This window comes from Lepisma saccharinum, chromosome 4 (genome assembly GCF_977018435.1).
Source record: "Lepisma saccharinum chromosome 4, izLepSacc3.1, whole genome shotgun sequence".
Lineage (NCBI taxonomy): Eukaryota > Metazoa > Arthropoda > Insecta > Zygentoma > Lepismatidae > Lepisma > Lepisma saccharinum.
The window spans coordinates 60,591,358-60,610,901 of NC_139232.1; the positions used below are offsets into that span (position 1 = coordinate 60,591,358).

General features: G+C 37.4%; 2 protein-coding genes across 2 annotated transcripts in view; both read right to left on the minus strand.

The window, feature by feature from the left end:
- LOC145986954 (neprilysin-11-like) overlaps nucleotides 1–2,991 on the minus strand; it is a 41,102-nt gene extending 38,111 nt beyond the window's left edge. The window contains exons 1-2 of the mRNA XM_083121418.1: nucleotides 2,969–2,991; nucleotides 1,288–1,371 (exon numbers count right to left, since the gene is read on the minus strand). Of these exons, the coding sequence (XP_082977544.1) occupies nucleotides 1,288–1,371; nucleotides 2,969–2,991 (107 nt within the window). The remainder of the gene's footprint in view (nucleotides 1–1,287; nucleotides 1,372–2,968) is intronic.
- Nucleotides 2,992–9,237: 6,246 nt separating this feature from the next.
- Nucleotides 9,238–19,544, minus strand: part of LOC145987172 (neprilysin-11-like) — a 36,057-nt gene continuing 25,750 nt past the window's right edge. Inside the window, exons 15-19 of the mRNA XM_083121683.1 lie at nucleotides 15,897–15,948; nucleotides 14,320–14,387; nucleotides 13,553–13,710; nucleotides 11,468–11,629; nucleotides 9,238–9,527 (exon numbers count right to left, since the gene is read on the minus strand). Coding sequence (XP_082977809.1) covers nucleotides 9,351–9,527; nucleotides 11,468–11,629; nucleotides 13,553–13,710; nucleotides 14,320–14,387; nucleotides 15,897–15,948 — 617 coding nt within the window. The 3' untranslated portion in view covers nucleotides 9,238–9,350. The remainder of the gene's footprint in view (nucleotides 9,528–11,467; nucleotides 11,630–13,552; nucleotides 13,711–14,319; nucleotides 14,388–15,896; nucleotides 15,949–19,544) is intronic.

Consider the following 19,544-nt stretch of genomic DNA (forward strand, 5'->3'; position numbering starts at 1 on the left):
AGATCATTGTATTTTATCGGGGACTCAAACCAAGTACACTTCGCTTCGCAGCTATACGGGTTAAACCACAAGGTAAGTACCATTAATATACCTACTCAATCAATCCACGATGGATCACTACAATAAATACCTACTTCATAGAAATACTTTAACAAACTACTTCTCTAATGTAAAAGTAAGTACCTCTATTACAGTTGATAAAATAATATCACATCTTCCCTTTAAATTTTAAGAATAGCAATTTCCTAAATGTCTGAATGTCGTGCAAGCCGAGACCGCCAAACAGGAAAACTCTTCTCATTTCGTTGTTTCAGCAATGCTTGAGAAAACTAGAGGATAATAAAAAAACTTGTCTCAATAATTGCCGTTTGTAGCCTTAGAGACAACAATGCTTATTGTTGCAATCTCATGGTAAAGATAAGTTAATACGTTGAGTTGAGTTCAGAAGTAATCCACTAACCGTATCGTTACAAGAACTGGCCTCAATCATGGCTGCTCGAAGCCTCAATGCGACAATTTGTGACATAGGTGAAACACACCAATAAGCAAACCATATAAAGGAAACGCCAAATATAATGCACAACCACACGCATGGGATATCAACCCTTAACTGGTGAGGTGGGGTTTGAGCTACCCACGAATATTTTGAAGTGACTGTGCTTCAGGGTGTGAAATCATTGAAGCCTGATGCGGGGGATGATGATCTTAACTTACACACACCACAAATGTGCGTGCGTGTGTGTGTATATATATATATTATAAATCTATATTTTTAATGTTATTAAATATAAAAGCAAATTACTAAATATTTAAAAATACATTATTATTAAACACACACAAAGGGAATTAATTTGTTACTTTTGTATGTCAGATGTTTATAAAGTAGCAAAATAATTCTAGCTGGTTATAATGATACAATAAATCACAAAAATTGTTGAAATAGTCTCATTATATATCAGCTTTTGCTTTCTATTAATATAAATCAATTAGATTTGTTAGTTATATTTATTCCGCATTATTGTTTTACTTTTACTGTGCACATATTGTTGTTCATGATCTTTTGAAAAAGAGCACTCGCAAGTTACTACTACACTACTTTGTGTGTGTTTTGGACATTATCCTCAGGAAAGTATATTTCAAATCAAACCTAATTCCTTATATTTTGTTGTTACAACAAAAACTCTCCCCCCTGGAAAATTTTGGTGGGGGAGATAGATGAGGCCAAGATTATTTGTGGGGGGAAATCTCCCCTGTCTCCCTCAGGATTTCGCACCCTGCTGTACTTACATATTAATCACATCTGATACCTGGAATGCTGAGTACCTTTCAGTCAGTTCTCTAGCAGCTGTGCGAGGATGAGGTGGTGTTGACCTGTGTAATAAGTCCGGTGAAATATTGTTGCATATACAGAGTGGGGTGGACTAAACGTAACATTTTTGTGCAATATAAACTGCATGAAAATGCATCAGTGTAATCTGATTGTAGAATATTTTTATTATTCCTTATATCTATGTCCTAATAATCAATATTTTGTAAGAATTTGGATTTTCTTCTTCCTTATGAGCTGCAAAAATCAAAAAATGTGAAGGTGTGCATTTTTTGCTTTTCATTTTGCATTTTGAAATAAAATAGCATTTATGCGTATTTTCTGTAATGTTTTGTCTAAATAAGTGATGTTGTTGTTATGTTAATTCAAATCAACTTCATTCATTATTTTATTTTTTTGAAATACATTTACAACCATTCCTTTGTGAGGACTTTTTTTTTTGTTCGGGGTTTGTCTCACCAGCTAAGGGTTAAAAGAGAGCAATGCTTTATGTTTTGGAACCGCTATATGCTATGCCATATGCCCATGAAATGCCAACAACGCAAGAGCATAGAATAAAAAGACGAAGGCTTTACAACTGATGACCCAAGTCCAATTAAGAATGATAGAGTGATTAAGGGATAAAGATGAGCAGTAATTCAAGACCACACAATCAACGAGTTTGTTAAGAAGTATGAAGGCAAACAGCCTGTACGTAATAGTCTGTGTTCATAATCTCACAAGAGAAATGTTGCAAAAACTGAATGAAATATGGGAGACATTAACATACAAAACTCACAGGTGATAATACATTTATTTTTGCCGAAAATACTCCGTTTTGGAGTTATTTTTCAAAATTTAGAATACCTTTTCCTATGTATTCTCGGAATTGCATCATTTACCAGCGACTAATCGGAACTTGACCTTTAGTTTAATGTATAATCCGAATAAATATGCGCCTACACCGTGGATCGAACCCATTACCTCTTGAAGACGGCGACGGTGTTACCACTATGCTATCGGTAGCTGCAGAACTTAATGCTTGATTTATTTGATTTCTCTTCTTATCTTACTCGTATTTATGTTAGGATTATGATTGATTTACTTTATTTTACATTGCTTTTGTGCCACTTTTGGCTAATTTGCGAAGAATGGGTATGAGTGATGAATGATGATATGATGAAATTTATGAATGAACACTCATAAACATCCATGCCCAGGCCAGGATTCGAGCCCCGGACCCCTGGCGTCGTAGCGCGATGTGCTAAACACTCCGCCACGGGGGCCGGCGGTCCAAATGCACAAGATGGAGTTGTGTCCGTGACCGTAGGTTTGGCTGTTTCAATAATAATACACCCGTTGTGACTTGTATTTTATATGGTATAATTCAAACAAAGAATGGTTATCTGTGTGGTACGTCGCCTTCAAAAATTGTCACAAACAGCAACTATTGTTCTCTTTGTCTTTTAATTGACTATCCATGTTTCGTTATCCAATCACCAGAACCAAGTTTTGCAGCTCTTTTCAGCATGTTCTTAGATTAAAAGAACCACACGTGCGTTCAATATTACAACAATCCGAAATTTCAACGAGTCAATCTGCCGTTATTTTGCTTCACAGAATACAGTGGTATATAAATAAATCATAATTATGAACACTTACCCATGGCAGCTTAGGACAACCATGCTGAAATCTGAACAAAATTTCACCTGCTCACCTTCATGTAAACTTGTTGCTTTGAATGTAACTAACTTGAACTGAAACGCTCATATTCGATTAGCAGGGCTTTAATATCAATAGGTGAAATTAGGCAACTGATCACTTATCGCTGCCTCTACTCTAAAACTATTCAATTTAGGAACATCACACTTTATTATTAGCCTATCATAATTGCACGTGCTTGGAATTAGGAAAGAATAAAACTTATTTCTTAATCTGATGCATCGTATATCTAACTTATCGTGTTTATTGTAAGGATTTCGTAAACAGCACGTCTATTCTTCCTCAACGTGCTGTATTTTTGTAATGATTCTCAAGATGTGTTTGCAGTTATCGGTATTTTGAATGCTCTGTGTATTATTTGATACTATTGCATGGGAACATTATCGAATTGTTTGTTGTTTCAGTCACGTTCTTTTCCCATCTTGAAATTAATGCTTATGTTCGCATTTAGGATGAGACTGTTGAAGACTGACGCGTGTTAATGTCTAGGATGATCAAAGTGACATCCAAAATACGCAGTTTTCATTTTGCACCACTAGTGTTGCCCACGGGACGAGACGGGACAGGCTTTTAAAAATTCGAGACGAGACGAGATTGACCATGTGTCATAAGACAAACGAATATTTTCGAGACGAGACAGCATTTCCACGAGTCTCCACGAGACGAGACAGGCCAAAGTCTCGTCTCGTGGTCAACACTATGCACCACAGGACAATTCAAGCCTTTTTTTTTGTTATTTTACAGATATTGGTGGGAATTGTGGATTCAGAAACGTAAGTCATTCACAAATGTATTTACATTTCTACACCGTTTCTTTTTAAAGAGTGTTAGTTCAATGTGTGTGTATGTGCGTCTCTTTGTTTGTTTGTTTGTGTCTCTGTGTGCAATCCTTATCAGGTGCTTCTATAACCCACTCACATAATTTGATGACTTAGTGAAGACGTAACCATTATCAATACACCTATTATCATTCCATAAAAAGCTTTGCTGTCTTTTGTCGAAACAATGTTCTAGTGAATGAATTTACGAAAGTCTGTCTACATATTATGTTGAATGATATTAATTTAAAGTTTTCTTTCAACTTCCTTAACTTTGTCATTGAAACGCGAAAGGAATTACCAGAGCTCTTGAAACGAAAACTTATGAAACTAATTAACACGTACATGACTAGAAGCAGCCAGTAAGCTTAGGGGCTTTAATGGAGGCGCAAAATTATGAGGAATATAATCAAGATTAGATGAGAATTTAGGGGACATGATAGCTGCATCTCCGGAGCTTTACGGGGAGAAAATTCTTTTAAAAGTGCCACATATTGAAAAAAAAATGTTTGGAATGTGGTAAAAAAGAACAATAAAGAAAACATATAAATATAACTAACCATCTAACTTAACTTGGCCGAAAAGTTATAACTGAAAGTGTGTGTAGAGGGATGGGAGTTCTTGATGTCAGCTCCGGGCCTCCACATATATATATAAATCCCAGTCTGAGTATGATTGAAGAAATCTATAAATAAACAAAATTTCTTTGAGTTGCTTCTTTCAGCAACACACGAATTTTTAATCAGCCCGTTGAAATACTAGGAAATATTGATTGAGTTAGTGTTTTAAGTCCACTTTATGCACAGTAAGGCTAATCGGAACTGGACCTACAGTTTAAAGTGGGATACGAACCACTATGTGCCTCCACCCGGTATCGAACCCGGGGCCCCTTGATTATATGGAGACGACGCTACCACTGCGCCATCGGTGAGACCTGAAATACTAGGAAGGATATGGGTAATTTGATGTGTTCTTTTTTTTATTTCATAACAATTTTTATGTTCATGTCATCTTCAAATAACAATATGGTATCCAAAATAACTCTTTATTTTTGTTCTACTCATAAGAAGCAATCAGAAAAATCACTACAATACCGATGTGAATAAATTTTGGTATACGTGTAACAGTTCTGTAGGTTTGAAAAATGCTTCAGAATTATTGAGTTGATAATGAGTCTTAATCCTATTTAGATGTGGGAAGAGGCGGCAGGAAAGCTTCGATTACAGTGCATCGGAAAGTGGAAACATAGTTGTAATCAAACACAGAATAATGGTTTTAAACTTTAGAAGCATCAGAGATTCGGCTTAAAGTGACAAGAGAATCTGTAGATGCAGCTGACGTAAAGGAGAAAAGTTACGTCACACACTATCCAATAGACGTTTTTGTTTGTTCGTTTGTTTTTAAGCCCACTTTTATGCTCAGATAAGCTAATCGGGACTAGACCTACGATTTAAAATAAGGTCCGAACCAGGGACGTAGCTAAACTGGGGCAGCCGGGGCCCCCGGAATAAAGGGACCCCGAAACGGTTTAAATTTGTTGTACTGTCATCATATTACAATAATGAAATGCACGTAACAAAGGGTTCAAAAAAGCAGACAAGACAAAAGATGAAAAGAAGAAGGACGAAGAAACCCGAAGATTTTCTACTTCGTTATGAACATGCTCATTGAAAGAGCTTGCTGATCTCCTTGCATAGGCGTGAGCAAGAGGAAGGGGGGGGCAATCGCCGCCACCCCTTTCATGTACGTCCGCAGATTTTTCCCACGGAGGGACAAACAAGGTAATTTTTCATGGGGCCCTCATAATAGTGTTGCCCCTCAAAAAACACCACTTGAATTTGAAATTATCGCATTAATGTAAATTACTATGACTGAAATCAAATTATACGTGTAAAATATATACTTTTAGCTTGACATTCGATTTCTAAGGTGGAGGTGTGGCCATCCTTGCGCACCCCCTTTTCCAGAAGTTAATGCCCCTACATCATTATACTTTCACCTAGAAATGTTGTGTATAGGAATCTTATCGCCGTTATTAAACGATATTATACTCTTAAAGAAATTCAAGTATTTTCAAGCTGATTAAAGTTCAAAGCAACTATCGGAGAAGGGGGTGCGATGGCGCAACCACAGTGGGCAATGGGTATTACCCCTCCCCAGCCTTGGACGGAAATTATTTCTAGGGGGGCAACAGGGGCAAACATTGAGGTAAAGGAAAGCAAGACTAGTAGAATCTAAGAGTAGCAGGACAAAAGGATACTCAAGATTGAATTAGTTTTCACGTCTTTCTTGCATTATATCTTCCAGACGATCAAAATCAGTTGCTAAACAGTCTTTTCTTAAATGCATGAACATAATGGAGGAAAAGGAGCGCGGCGCATTTCAGAGACAATTTATTTATTCATTATGGTGCCTCTATGTTGCTACATTATATATATATATATATATATATATATATATATATATATATATACACATATACAGGGTGTCATTTTAATGGCGCTCACGGACCACGAAAACGTATCGAGGACATCAAAACAAGCAACTTTTCTCAGTAACATTTTTCTCGTTGGTGCATCCTTTCGCCGCTACAGTCGTTCAAAAAAGCCCGTTTTGCCGCCTGAATGCTGGCAACCACACACAACATTTGATTGCATTTGTGACGTCATATCCCCTCGTGAAGCTATGCGTTCCATGGTTGCCAGGAACACACATATTCTGTGAAAAATGGCATAGCTACAATCAGCCACATTATGTACCGTAAAACAAAACAAGAAAACACGTTATGAAACCTAACAGGAAGTAAACAAACGATACGAAAATGGTAGAAAGAAAATAGAATTCAAGTGGAACTGGTAATATCGAATTTTGTGTCAGCTTACATGTCAAATATTTGCAAATCTAGTTACCAAGTTGGCATCTACACTTTAGTCTATCCACTTCGTCCTTCTGATACTAGTTGTCTGTGACACACTGAACAGATGACAAAATAGAAATGAAATAACTCAAAATTCCAGAGGTAAGCAACATATAATACGTATAAAGTATATTCATGGCATTATGAGGCAAGTGACAAAAATGGTTCAAAATACAGGGATATAGTATGTAGTAGTAATACAAGCTCTCCGACGACTGTGTTTATCTATGCACCGGATACACATATAATAGTTTCCAACTGTGGACAGGGCAGTATATTCGCTACTGATTCATGATTAGATTGTTACTGTGGTTGTACGTGTTTTAGCCGTAATGTAACAACGTGAACCTCGTATACTTCCGTTATCAGCATAAAAGTACCACAAGGTATCTGGACACAAACCTGTAGATATCAACCTTGCAACGAGATTTGCAAATATTTGACATGTCTGGGCGTAAACAGCCACATGAAAGCTGTAAGTCCAATAAAATGTATTGTTTTTGATATTTGACATGTAGGCTGAGACAAAATCTGATATTTACACTTCATTTTGAATACGTTTTTACCATTTCTCATATCGTTCGTTCACTTCCCCCTTCCCCTGAGATGACTGCTGATCTGGCTGGTAAACTATGATGTTCGGTCTACTGGACGCGTTTCTCGCTTCGTTTTACAGCTAATAATGTGGTTGGTAGTTTGTAATTTTTCACAAAATTTATGTGTGCCTTGCAACCTTGCCGTGCGCTGTTTCGCCGCAGGAAAATACGTCACTGATACGATCAAATGTAGTGTTTGGTTGCCAGCATTCAGGCGGCAAAACGGCCTTCTTTGAACGGCTGTAGCGTCGAATCGACGCACCAACGAGAAAAATGTTGCGGAGAAAAGTTGTTTGTTTTGAGGTCCTCTATACGAATCTGTGGTCGTGGGTTGTATATGTATATATGTATACGCGTATATATATATATACAGTATACAAATACCCACCAATGAAATAGCATTAAAACAGTGACAATGAATGAGTTTTTTTTTATCCTACTGAAATGTCATCAAGGCTTTTGCCCTCCCCTAATCAGATGGTCTGCGCACGCCTATGCCTCCTTGTGATACAACATAGTTTAAGAGAAAAAATTGAAGAATGGAACGAGAAGAAAATTAGAGAAAGATAATACGCTGAGAACGATAGATATAAGCATTAAAGAGTAAAGAGGAAAAAAGAAAAGGAAAGAGAGAAGAGGCCAGAGGATAATTGGAAGTGCAAGAAAATTTATTGATTGATTATTTTGCTTTATTTTACTTAGCTTTTTGTGCCACTTTTGGCTAATTTGCAAAGTTGGGGATGAGTGATGATGTGATAAAATTGATGAATGAACACTCATAAACATCCATGCCCAGGCCGGGATTCGAGCCTGGGATCCCTGCCGTCGTAGCGCGATGTTGGGAGTGTAACAGAGAGGGGAGTGATACATATATGTAAAATTCATATGTGATTTTAAATTTAAACTACCCACCCGAATTTATCATTATACAGTTTCTGCAAACCCGATCGAAAATTTCTGGCGCAGCTCCTGGTGATAGGTGTTTATATTTCTAGTCCATATTATGATAGCTCGTAATTTTCACTTTACAACAATGTACATAGTTTAGACTTTAATCTGAAGTTCTGTTTAAAACAAAGGAAAAACGAACACTGTGTAAGGTACAATATGGCCTACATAGGAATATATCGAAAAGGACATGTGGAAATGTGACATATGTTATTCTTATGTTCACATAGTGTGTCTGGGAGTCACTAAGGATGATGAAATACCTTTCATTTGCCCAAACTGTGATGTGTAACCCATGGTTTTCTGGTGACAAGTTATGACACCTCACTTCCTTTTTTACTGGTATGTAAACGATGTTATTTCTTTGTGTAATCTCATTATGTCGTTACGTAAATAAAATGTAAATGTAGCGCAAATGTAAATATGTAAATATTGTAAATATTAAAGTAAATGTAAATTTCAATATATTTATCTACCTATAAAAATTACATTGTGGTACTTCCTTTACAATTTCTGTTGCATTTTTGGACGTGAAAGAACAAAATCGTACTAGGTCGTATTGAGTACATGTGTACCCAATATGGCCTAAACGTTACTTCTTAACAAAATGTTCACTATTATTTGAAACCGACTCCAATTTTCAGTAAACGTCCAGAAATGTTCCTTCTTTTGAATCTTGCGATTGGTTTTACCTTCCAGACTTTGTACACCACTAGAAACAATCAAAAACCTTAGGTAGGCAAATTGGGTTCAGGTAAATTTTGTTGCTAATAGTAAAAGATATTTATAAAATATATATTTTGTACACATTATAAATGGTAAAATGGCAAAAAATCCATCTCTAAAAATACATTACTTTATTAAACATTATGTTACAAAATGCTTGACATTAACTTCCCGCCTTAATCTCTTGCTCTTACGAATGAATAACAATTAACACTTTGGCATTATGCATATTTTGCAAATTGTAAAATAGTGTTCTGTTCGCCTTGTGCGTCTTATATATACATCTTTGTGCAATGGTGGTGTATTCCTTGACGTCGCTACCAAATAACACATTTCTCCATAGGGTTCATCTTGTCCCTCGGAGGGCAGTTCCACGCTCTGGCGAATTCTTCTGAATTGGAAACGGTCCCCCACACCCTGAACTGGTGTGGACTGTGTGGATCGGAGAGCACCTCTTGCAATAGTGATTCCTTAGTGTTAGATTCGCACCAAACCTACAAAATAAGAAATATGTTGAGTCTATCTTGGACAGTGTGTGGTGGATTGCAAATAATAATAATAATAAAATATACAAGTAACAGCACCTGCATTAGTGTATAATTTCCAATTGGTAGAGACCTCAATTTTACAATTGCTTTCGAAATTGGTGTTAGGTTTATCACTTTTCAGTTATATTGTTCGTCTTTGCATAACTTTCTTATTATTCACACACCTTTTCAGTCACGTTTTGGATAATCACGACGGCGAGGATGCAGGATGAATGATGATTAATTGCAACTGGTGAATGGAAACTAGCAAAAGAAATCTCATTGTCAGGTCAAGACTCAAACCTGGAACCATCGGTAGCGAGATTGTAAGTTGGTAACTGAACGGCGGCTTATTTTGAATCAAAATTCTTGTTTTCAATTTGGAACTGTTTTTTCTTGCAGAAATAGGCCAAGGCCAAGGATTGTGCGTTCCGTACGTGTTTTGAAACTCTCTTACTGAAAGCATATTCTTATGAATAAGATTGTACTCTTAAAAGTATATTAAATATCCCATGTCTCTCTCTCTCTGTCCTTGGTTTTTGACAAGACCTCCATCTCACTTCTAACCTTTGTTATCCCTCCTTTTCTGCAACCCTCGCTTTTCCTTTCCCTGCCTCTGTCTCTTTCTCTCTCTTCTTTCTCTCTCTCTCTCTCTCTCTTCTTTCTCTCTCTCTCTCTCTGTCTCCCTCACTCTCGCCATCTCTGTCTGTATCTCTTTAGCGTCTATCTTCTTTTTCAATCTCTCTTTGTTTTCCTTTTCTCTCCTTTCTTTTCCCTCTTTATCTTCTTCTACCCTTATCAAACTATTCTTGTTAGATGTTAATCGACGCATACGCAGTTGCCAATAGTCCTCTTTTGTTGATCCCTTTCGTTACTTTATAAGTTGAAAAACTCATGAAGAATATTTTTAATAGCATGAGTAAATGGCAGATTATACTGCATTTGCGTCATTTGCTATTTCGTAGGTAGCAATAGATAGAAATCCTCGTGAAAATACAATATTTGCATTTGGTCACTTCTCTTTCTGCCAATTTTGTCTAATCGCGATGATGATAAATGGTCATTAGATGTGAGTATTTTTGTTTTGTTTTAAGTCCACTTTATACACAGGAAGGCTAATCGGGACTGGACCTACAGTTTAAAGTGGGATCGGAACCACTATGTGCCTCAATCGGGTATCGAATCCGGGACCCTTTGATTACAAGGCGATGACGTTACCACCACGTCATTGGGAAGGCGACTGATCATTAGGCGAGTAATTATGTTTGCCAGTCCTGAAAAAAGAATAGAAAGTTGTGTAGCAAGTGCAGGGTATGACAAAGATCTGACTTCGAGTACTGGTCGAATCTGTACACATTTTTTGCTGAAAAAAAATCTATATAATACATCTTCTGTGTGTGCCAGAACTGTCATTTAGCACAGTTTGCTACTACTCTGAATATTTCATATTAATTTTGTTACTGGATTATTATATATAACTTATTAAGAGATTCTAATTACCAAAATAAATTCTTCACTGTTGACAGAATCATCTATTGGCTACTTTTCTTAACACGGCAGTCCCTTGGGCGTCGTCTTGTAATCAAAGGACACCGATACCACTTTTAAAATGTAGATCCAGTCCTGATTAGCCTATCTGTGCATAAAGTGAACTCAAGACGGCAGTTCGAAGACCAGATTTAACACAAAAGATAATAAATATGAGGTAATTGAAACACGTATTTGTACATTTCTAACCTATGAAAGTTTCATCTTAGAAGTACCTAATACCTTTGAAAATATCAATAAATCGCAAGTTGATCCAGTCTTAACTGACAGATTTTCCTACGATACCATTGGAACAGGCTGCTCTTCTATTTTATGTTTATTAACTGTGAAGCAAGTTCACTATTGTTGAAAAAGCTTACCATGCCAAACCCTAAAAAGAAAAGCTGTTCTGGTGTATAGGGTATCCCCGGAAGTCTGGATTCTGGACCATGCGTCTCCACATACTTTCTGTATGCAGTGTACGCCTCCCTTAAGCCTCCGTTATCTGCTATATTCTCTCCCTGGGTCGTCTGACCATTTACCTGAATAAGGAAGAAAAATTGTCAGTGTCCAGATGAAGTAGTTAAACATAACTTGAGTTTGACATCATAACATAAATAATATGTGTTTTATTTTCAGAAGCAAATTGGAGCATTGTTGTTTTTAGAATTATCTTTCAACATCTCTGTGGTATAGGATTAATTGAGTGGTTCGGGTGTAAAACTTGATAATCCACAAAAGCATGAAACCGAGAGAAAAAGCAGGTGGAATTTCGTCCATTACATTGGGGCTTATGGGTTACCCAGATGTTTCCGTGAGTTTCTGCCCATCACCGGCTACTGACGGAATTTCATTTACTATTGTACAGCGGTTGGAGACTGTGCAGCAACTGCATCTAATGTTAACTCAATTTTGAACGGCGTGTGGGTTATCAAGTTTTACTCCCGAGGCACTCAATTGTCAAGATTCCTGCAATTTACTACAGCGTAAAAAAAACAAAAAAAAAAAAAAACACCTCTGCTTTGGAAAATTGGGTCGAATTCGGATAAGTAACCTGATATTCTACCATCATCAGTTGTCAGCGGTTATAGAAGAATTTGAATTCACAAATACCATTTCTAACTTGTAGTTCTTAATATTAAAGCCGTTGTTATTGTATTTGCCACCAATACTATCAATAAAGAGAGAGGTGTGGTGTAGATGATCTTCAAATTATTTTCGAATAATAGCCTAACATCACTGAGAAGTTTTATTGTGCGTTAAAAAATACTTTGACTTAGTTCTTCTACTGAAAGATTTGTTTTATTTTGTAAAATTTTGTTTTGTTTGTTTCTTTTCTTGTTTACTCAATCACTTCCGTGTTTGTGGCTTGTTTATTTCTTTACGGAGCGTATGCTATTATGATGATGAATGAACGATGAATGAAGCGGATGGAAGAACAAAACTAAGCACCATGCTCAGTGAAGGATTAAGGTGGGTGCTAATGATGCTGCAGCATCAGGCCCATTCCGGAAATAGGCTTAGATGAAAACAGACGAGATTTTTTCGAAAGCTGAACAGTTTTCTTTTGCTATATTAACCTGAAAATAAATCTTAGAATGAAATTTGGAGCCCCGATTTCGGCCACCTAGACACAGCGTTACTTATTATACAGTTAATATTATTCTTTGCGCTGTGACGTAACTATAGCGTCGTTGTGTTTATTGTTTACCGAAGATTTCAAGCATCAGGCCCAATGTCGTCTTAATCCGGCCCTGACCATGCTTTGCTCTCGTTGAGGTGGAAATTGTTAGGGTGGAAGATTGTAACTCCCCGCTAGCAAAGGTTTGACAAAGCATCCCTCCCAGGTGTTCACCGTGTTATATCATCAGAGCATCCCCTCAGCTAGTCCAAAAGATCGACCAAACAGCCTCTCCAACTAACAATTTTCACTTCAAGCAATGCTCGAAGACCAGCTTTAAGTACTTGCAGCTTCTGCTTTTACAATCTCAGAAAAGAAGGTGGTGTGATCAACACCATACTTCAACATTCTTTATCCTCAGAATCTTACTTGTATAAGCTACACTGTTCCCTACTGTTGGACCATGTAATCACACTGCGGACCTTGAATCAACCCTTGACATTGTGTTTATTCCATACAACTATAGTACTTTAAAGAATGCAAATTGTCAAATGCACTGATTGAGTGATTGATTTGGTTATTTTACTTCGCATTTCTGCCACTTTTGGCTAATTGGATGGGTGATGATATGATGAAATTGATGAAGGGACCCATGCCCAGGCCGGGATTCGAGCCCGGGACCTCTGTGCTAACCATTCCGCCACGGAGGTTGGCTTAAAATCACTGAGAAATTGGAATGTTAAAGGAACGAATTGTGTTATACAAAGTAGAGATTAATTGTAACGTGTTTTCCTGGACGAAAAAGATCAGAAAGAATAATCATCTAAGACCTTATAAGGTATACCTTGGTTAGATTTACATTTCCCTGTACAAGGTCATGAAGCTCCGGAAGTTCATAGTTGCCATACTGGTCCACAAAGCACTGCGCCTTCTCCAGATACGTCTGCAATGTGTTGTTGGACCACCATTGCGCCAGGTTGCCGTATTTATCGCTCTGACGACCTTCAAAGGGTTTAATGTTCATTACATAATTCATTTTTAAAAAGATTAATCTTGCTTATTTTTAAAATATTTTTCATTTTTAAACGATTGATTCTCCCACTATATTTACCCACATCCTTTATAATCCAATTAAAGAATAAGTCAATCAACATTTTTTAAAAAAATAAAATCTTCTAAACAAAATTATAATATTATGTTTAATGTCTGCATGTTGATTATTAATAACTGTAATTGTTTAGTGCCACACACTTATTTCCCAAATTCTGCTTTAAATTCAAATTTTGATTGTGTTTCTAATAGCAACGATGCAGGAAAATTAAATAGTGAGACAGGCAGGAATATTATCTGCAGGATGCAGATAATATGCCCCTCAATACTCTAATATACTACTCATTTATCTATTTTTATTTTTGTTGGGCCCGCCCGCCTACCTCTGAGTCGTTGAAGGCGATATTCGAATATTATATATAATATAATAACTCGTATAATCGAATCTACTTGGCCAATAATTCTCATAATCGCGACCATTTCTTGCAACCTTTCCCTAAATTCAACATTCAAATCTAATTTTGAATTATATTCTTCCTTCATAAGTTATAATCAACTTACCCATGTCATCGAATCCGTGGGTGATCTCATGTCCAATCACAACGCCAATGCTACCATAATTTAAAACTCTAGAAAACAAAATGAAAGCCAATAATGTAAGTAAAACAACATATTTTATGAATATTTACAACTTTAACCTTTGCACTATTACTCGAAATTATCTCCAAAATGTTTGTAATAGATTTTAACCATAATTTTCCACAAAGGTATGAGATGACAAGTAACTGTGCCAGAAGAAAATGAGTGAGGAGGATGTAATATTATCTGGTGAGTAGTGACAATTAATATAAAAATATACAACTAAAAAACATACGAAGTGCATAATTGGATTAAATTAGCATTTATTTTCTAGTTTTTCTTGTCTGCTGCAGGAGGGGAGGTGGTGAGGGGCGGACTAATCGACTGAGAAAAGGCGTTCGACCTCTTGCACCCCTCCCCCCACCACCACCACACATATCTTTCGTTCCATCACTGAGTTTACCTGAGTAAAGTATAAAAGCTATTAAAACGACTCCCTCTCCACATCTTCATTGAGATGACATTTTCCCCTCTTACGTTACAAAGTTACAGACGTATTGGAAACGTGAGAAAAAGGTGCGACAAAATTGTGTCTTGTGGTTATTAATATTTGGTTTCATTTCATCATCAAGCCTCTTTCAATCTATCGACACATGGACCTTTTTGCGTCAGCCATTATGAACTGTTTTGTTACTAGCTCTCAAATAAAATTGACTGTTCTGCACACAGCTACAACAAAGAAGATTTCACATTTATCCACTCCGTTTCTTTCTCTTCTCGCATGTTCTATTCTTCTTCCTGTTTCCTTCTTTACATTTCCTACCCTCTTTCTCATCTTCTTCTTTCTTGCTGTTTCTCTCCCTTCTCTCTGTGCCTTCTACTCGATTCCTTCTCTTAATTCTGTCTTATCCTATCTCTCTCTCTCTCTCTATTTTCTCTTTTGTGCTATTCTGTTTGGCTTTTATACCTTCACACGTGTTCCTTAAAGTTGATTTATTTTCGTTATAGTTGTTTTCGAGGTTATTTCGGTCATGCTTATTTCTATCTTTACCGTTAATCGCTTTCCATTTTACACAATCATTTTCCTGTTTATAAAAATCATTTATTCAGGCAATATTGATCCTGTGGGTCTTCAACCGAGAGACGAGAAGAAGCTGAACATGTGATAATGCATTGCATAAAAAGACGAAAAAGAATTTTGAATACAACGAAATGATCGAAAGATGGCCATAAAAAAGTTAGGCTGATAATTAGAAGTAGTATTATTGGCCGGTTTGTGTTCTAAGAGCATTCAAAGTCCTCCTAGATAATTCTGTTGGATATCTTCCGGCTGTTAAACCTATGGTCTTTTCAAATTCACCATTAGAAATTGATTTTCATTGTCAATAGTTAAGCTCTGGATAAGATATTATCTGTTGTTGATGCAGTCAGTTTGATGAAAATAGAGAGTTTCTATAACACAGACAATCCTGCTACTAGTATGTTCCTGAATATGTTTGTTAGTAGGTTACTTAATTCTTATGTAGTCGTTCAGATGGAATTAAATGACTAATACTTACTCTATTCGCCCTTTTTTGAAGAATGGTGACTGGAGAATACCAGCAGGGAATACTGAAAAAGGGAATACTGTTTAATTTCTTCAGATAAGAAGTTAGTTATCACTTAATACCTGTATCAGGATCATATGAATTAGTGGTTGGACCACTTTTTTCGAGTTACTAATTTCGCATTGTTTCAAATTGAGCCAATTGACCCCCAAATAATATTGACTCCTGTAACACATTAAAATGCATAAACTACTACTGACACACTTTTGATGCATCAAATTAGACATAGAAATGCACAAAAGGGTACTTTTATCAGCTGCTGTTCCGTGGAATGAATTTAAAATGCATCAATTTAGAAGATCAGAAACCACCATTTCAAATAAACCAAAATTGGACGTTTAACTGTACCTGTTGATGCAACAAAAGTACATTAACTTTGACTCGATGCATTTCGAGTTCTGTGTGTTGTTTTAGGAATTAGTGACTGTAGTTCAGCCCTGTTCTTTTTAAAATAAGTCAATTGTTGCTGATTTAGTGTATTTTATTTCCATTTTCTGCCACTTTTGGCTAATTGGGAAGATGAGGATGGATGGTGATGATAGGCGAAGGATGAAGGAACAAGCACAAACATATATAGACAACACAATACGAGCTTCTGTGATTCCAGACGCCAGAGCCTCGCTAGTCTGCAAAATTCAGTCGAGGGTATACTACGTGGAAGGGAGGTTGACAGCTGGGCGTCTTCGGAAAGGCTCACCCCCTTACACCCCTCAAATGAGTCGAAACGAATTACTTTTCTTCACCTATTCACATGGAAGTAAAAATCCGGCCAGGTTCTTGCAATATCTCAAACCAAATATTCGACTTTCCAGAAAAATATTCTACCTTTATCGCCTAAATCGACACTGCATGTGCCTCTAGTGTATTATTTATTTGATAAAACCTAGGATATAAGAATAATATAAGGCACGGCAATCATCCTGTACCTACCGTAGCTTCTTGCTTTAACAGCAAATAGTAGCCGGGCCCCGTGGCAGAGTGTTTATCACATCGCGGTACGACGCCAGGGGTCCCGGGTTCGAAGTTGAAATTTATTTTTCGTAGTGTAAAATCTAGACCTACTTCGCTGGATTTACATAAGTGGTTTCATAACACGTACGGTGTGACATCGAACCAAGTTCAAAGTTTTGAAATTGATTACTATCGAAACTGTGTATTTGTGAAATTTGTAACGAAAGTTGTGGGTGAGCGATTATTAAATGATTATGGAGCTGAAGTGCCCTATTATGATGCAGACGGACGGCATAAAATAGATGTGGAATGGGCAGACCAGCAGAGTGTTTTTGTAAGTGTGCATGTAGTGCCAGACGAATTAAGCCACGATGCGATTTGTAATGTAATTAGTGAATACGGTGAAGTGCTGAACGTAAAGGAAGAGAAGTATTCAGAAGAACATATTTATAAAACACGAACGGGGCGCATTGTGTTTAAAATGGCCCTGCGGAAAGCAATCCCTTCGTACATTACCATACAAGGAGACAGGTACTGGGTAACTTATTCTGGTCAAGTACGTACGTGCAGTGGGTGTGATTTGGAGGGACATAACTTCTCAGAATGCCCCTTGCGACGACCCCGCGTTAATAGAACTGGACGAGTCCCTGTTAATTTGACCACTGGAACGACCCCTATGGTATCCCAACCTACAGTATTTCCAGTACTGACAAGACCCCAAAACTCGAATACAACATCAAGAGAAGAAGTCAATTGCCATAGATCCAACCCCCATTTCACGAATGAAACAATAGAGACACCCGCTACGGATTCAGAGCGTCAAACACAGTTAACACCAAACGACCCAAGCCAAAAGAAGAGCACCGAAAAAGACAAAATACATAACGAACAACAAGGTGAAAGTGTAGGTGAAAATGAAGAGAGTAGCCAACCTTCCAACTCCAACCCCTTAACAACACTAGATGGACCTGACAAGGTACAACACACCTCAGGAATTCCCTCACAACTCGGAAATGAAGCAGACAAGAAGATAGAATTCCAGAAAGTAGACACCGGCACAGAAGGTGGATCCGGGGATGAATCGAAAACAGAGGATGAATTTCCGGCAATTAACACGGATAAAGGACAACGACGCTCTTCAAGACACAAGCGATCCAGACCACGATTCGTCCCGCCAATAAGCAAGAAGAAAAAACCCGGGGGAGTTCTGCCTCAACATCCACAGGTATCTGGGGAGTCCTGAGTCCACACCCATGGGTATCTGCACTAACAGAAGAAAGGAAGAAGTGACCACCCCTAGTGTAGTATCCAAAGTTATTTGTCGTGTGCGTCATAGAAAAAAAAGAAGAAAAATACTGCAGGTGTACATTCTATAATATTTCTTCGAGAGAGTGGAGTGGATACTGACAACACTAAACATGATTATAAACAGGTTAGTTAGAAAAAAAAAATAGGCAATGTACCTAAAGGTAACAGTGTTAATAGTACTAAATTTTCCACAAACTGATTTCGTGGACTGAGTAGTAATGTGGAGGAGGTTTAAGTAATTTTTGTAAGAGTGTAATGATTGTGGTTATACGAATGGCTTTTGATAGGGGACTGATAGGTATGATAGAGTGATCGAGTATATATTTTTTTTGTATATATAAGTTTCTTCTTTTTTATAAAGAAGATCAACGATTTGTACCACTCTGTTCCATTTCCTTGATGTGGTACTTTTGTCATCTATTGGTCTTATTGTATTGTGGTGTAAATGTCGGGTATAATGGTTACAAGGAGAGCCTTGGCAATAAGGGGGATACAGCGTCCCTGATAACATGTAGGACGATTACAATAGATATGTTTACAACACTCAGAATAGGCACGATTAACATTAACAAACTACAAAACAGGAATAAACAAGAGGCGCTGGGTGACTTTTTTATCCAGTCGTCTCTCGATATAGCCTTTCTCCAGGAAGTTCAAGTGATAAATTTTGAACTGCCCCCATCTATAGTAGTATATAATAATGCAAATTGTCAGGCAACGGGGACTGCGCTTCTCGTTAAAAATACGGTGCCCATCACTAACGTTGTGTGTCACCCTAATGGGAGAATTATATGTGCGAAAGTGGCAAATGTTTGGATATGCAATATATATGCCCCATCAGGTACAAATCAGAGATCACAGAGGAACAATTTTTTTGCGACAGAAGTGGCGGCTGAACTGCAAGGTGTAAAGGAACATATCATTTGTGGCGGCGACTTCAATTGCGTCTTGCTTCCACAAGATCAACGTCCTGGTTTTGCAACATCTAATTCCCTCCAAAAATTGGTGTCTGGTTTTAAATTGGTGGACGTTTGGACAGATAAATACTTTGATAAGCAGGGGTATACTTATATTAGAGACAATTGTGCGTCCCGGCTAGACCGGTTCTATGTTACCCCGGCACTGCGTCAGAAAGTTACTTCGATTTCTCTCACTCCTACATGTTTTTCGGACCACCTGGCGGTGATAATGGCAATTAACATTGATCTTCCCTTAGTGCCTAGGGGATATGGGTATTGGAAAATGAATACGTCCATTTTGTCTGATGATGAATTTAAACGAGCATTTCATGAGCAATGGAGATTTTGGGAGACGCATCGCCTTCGACGTACTGACATCCTT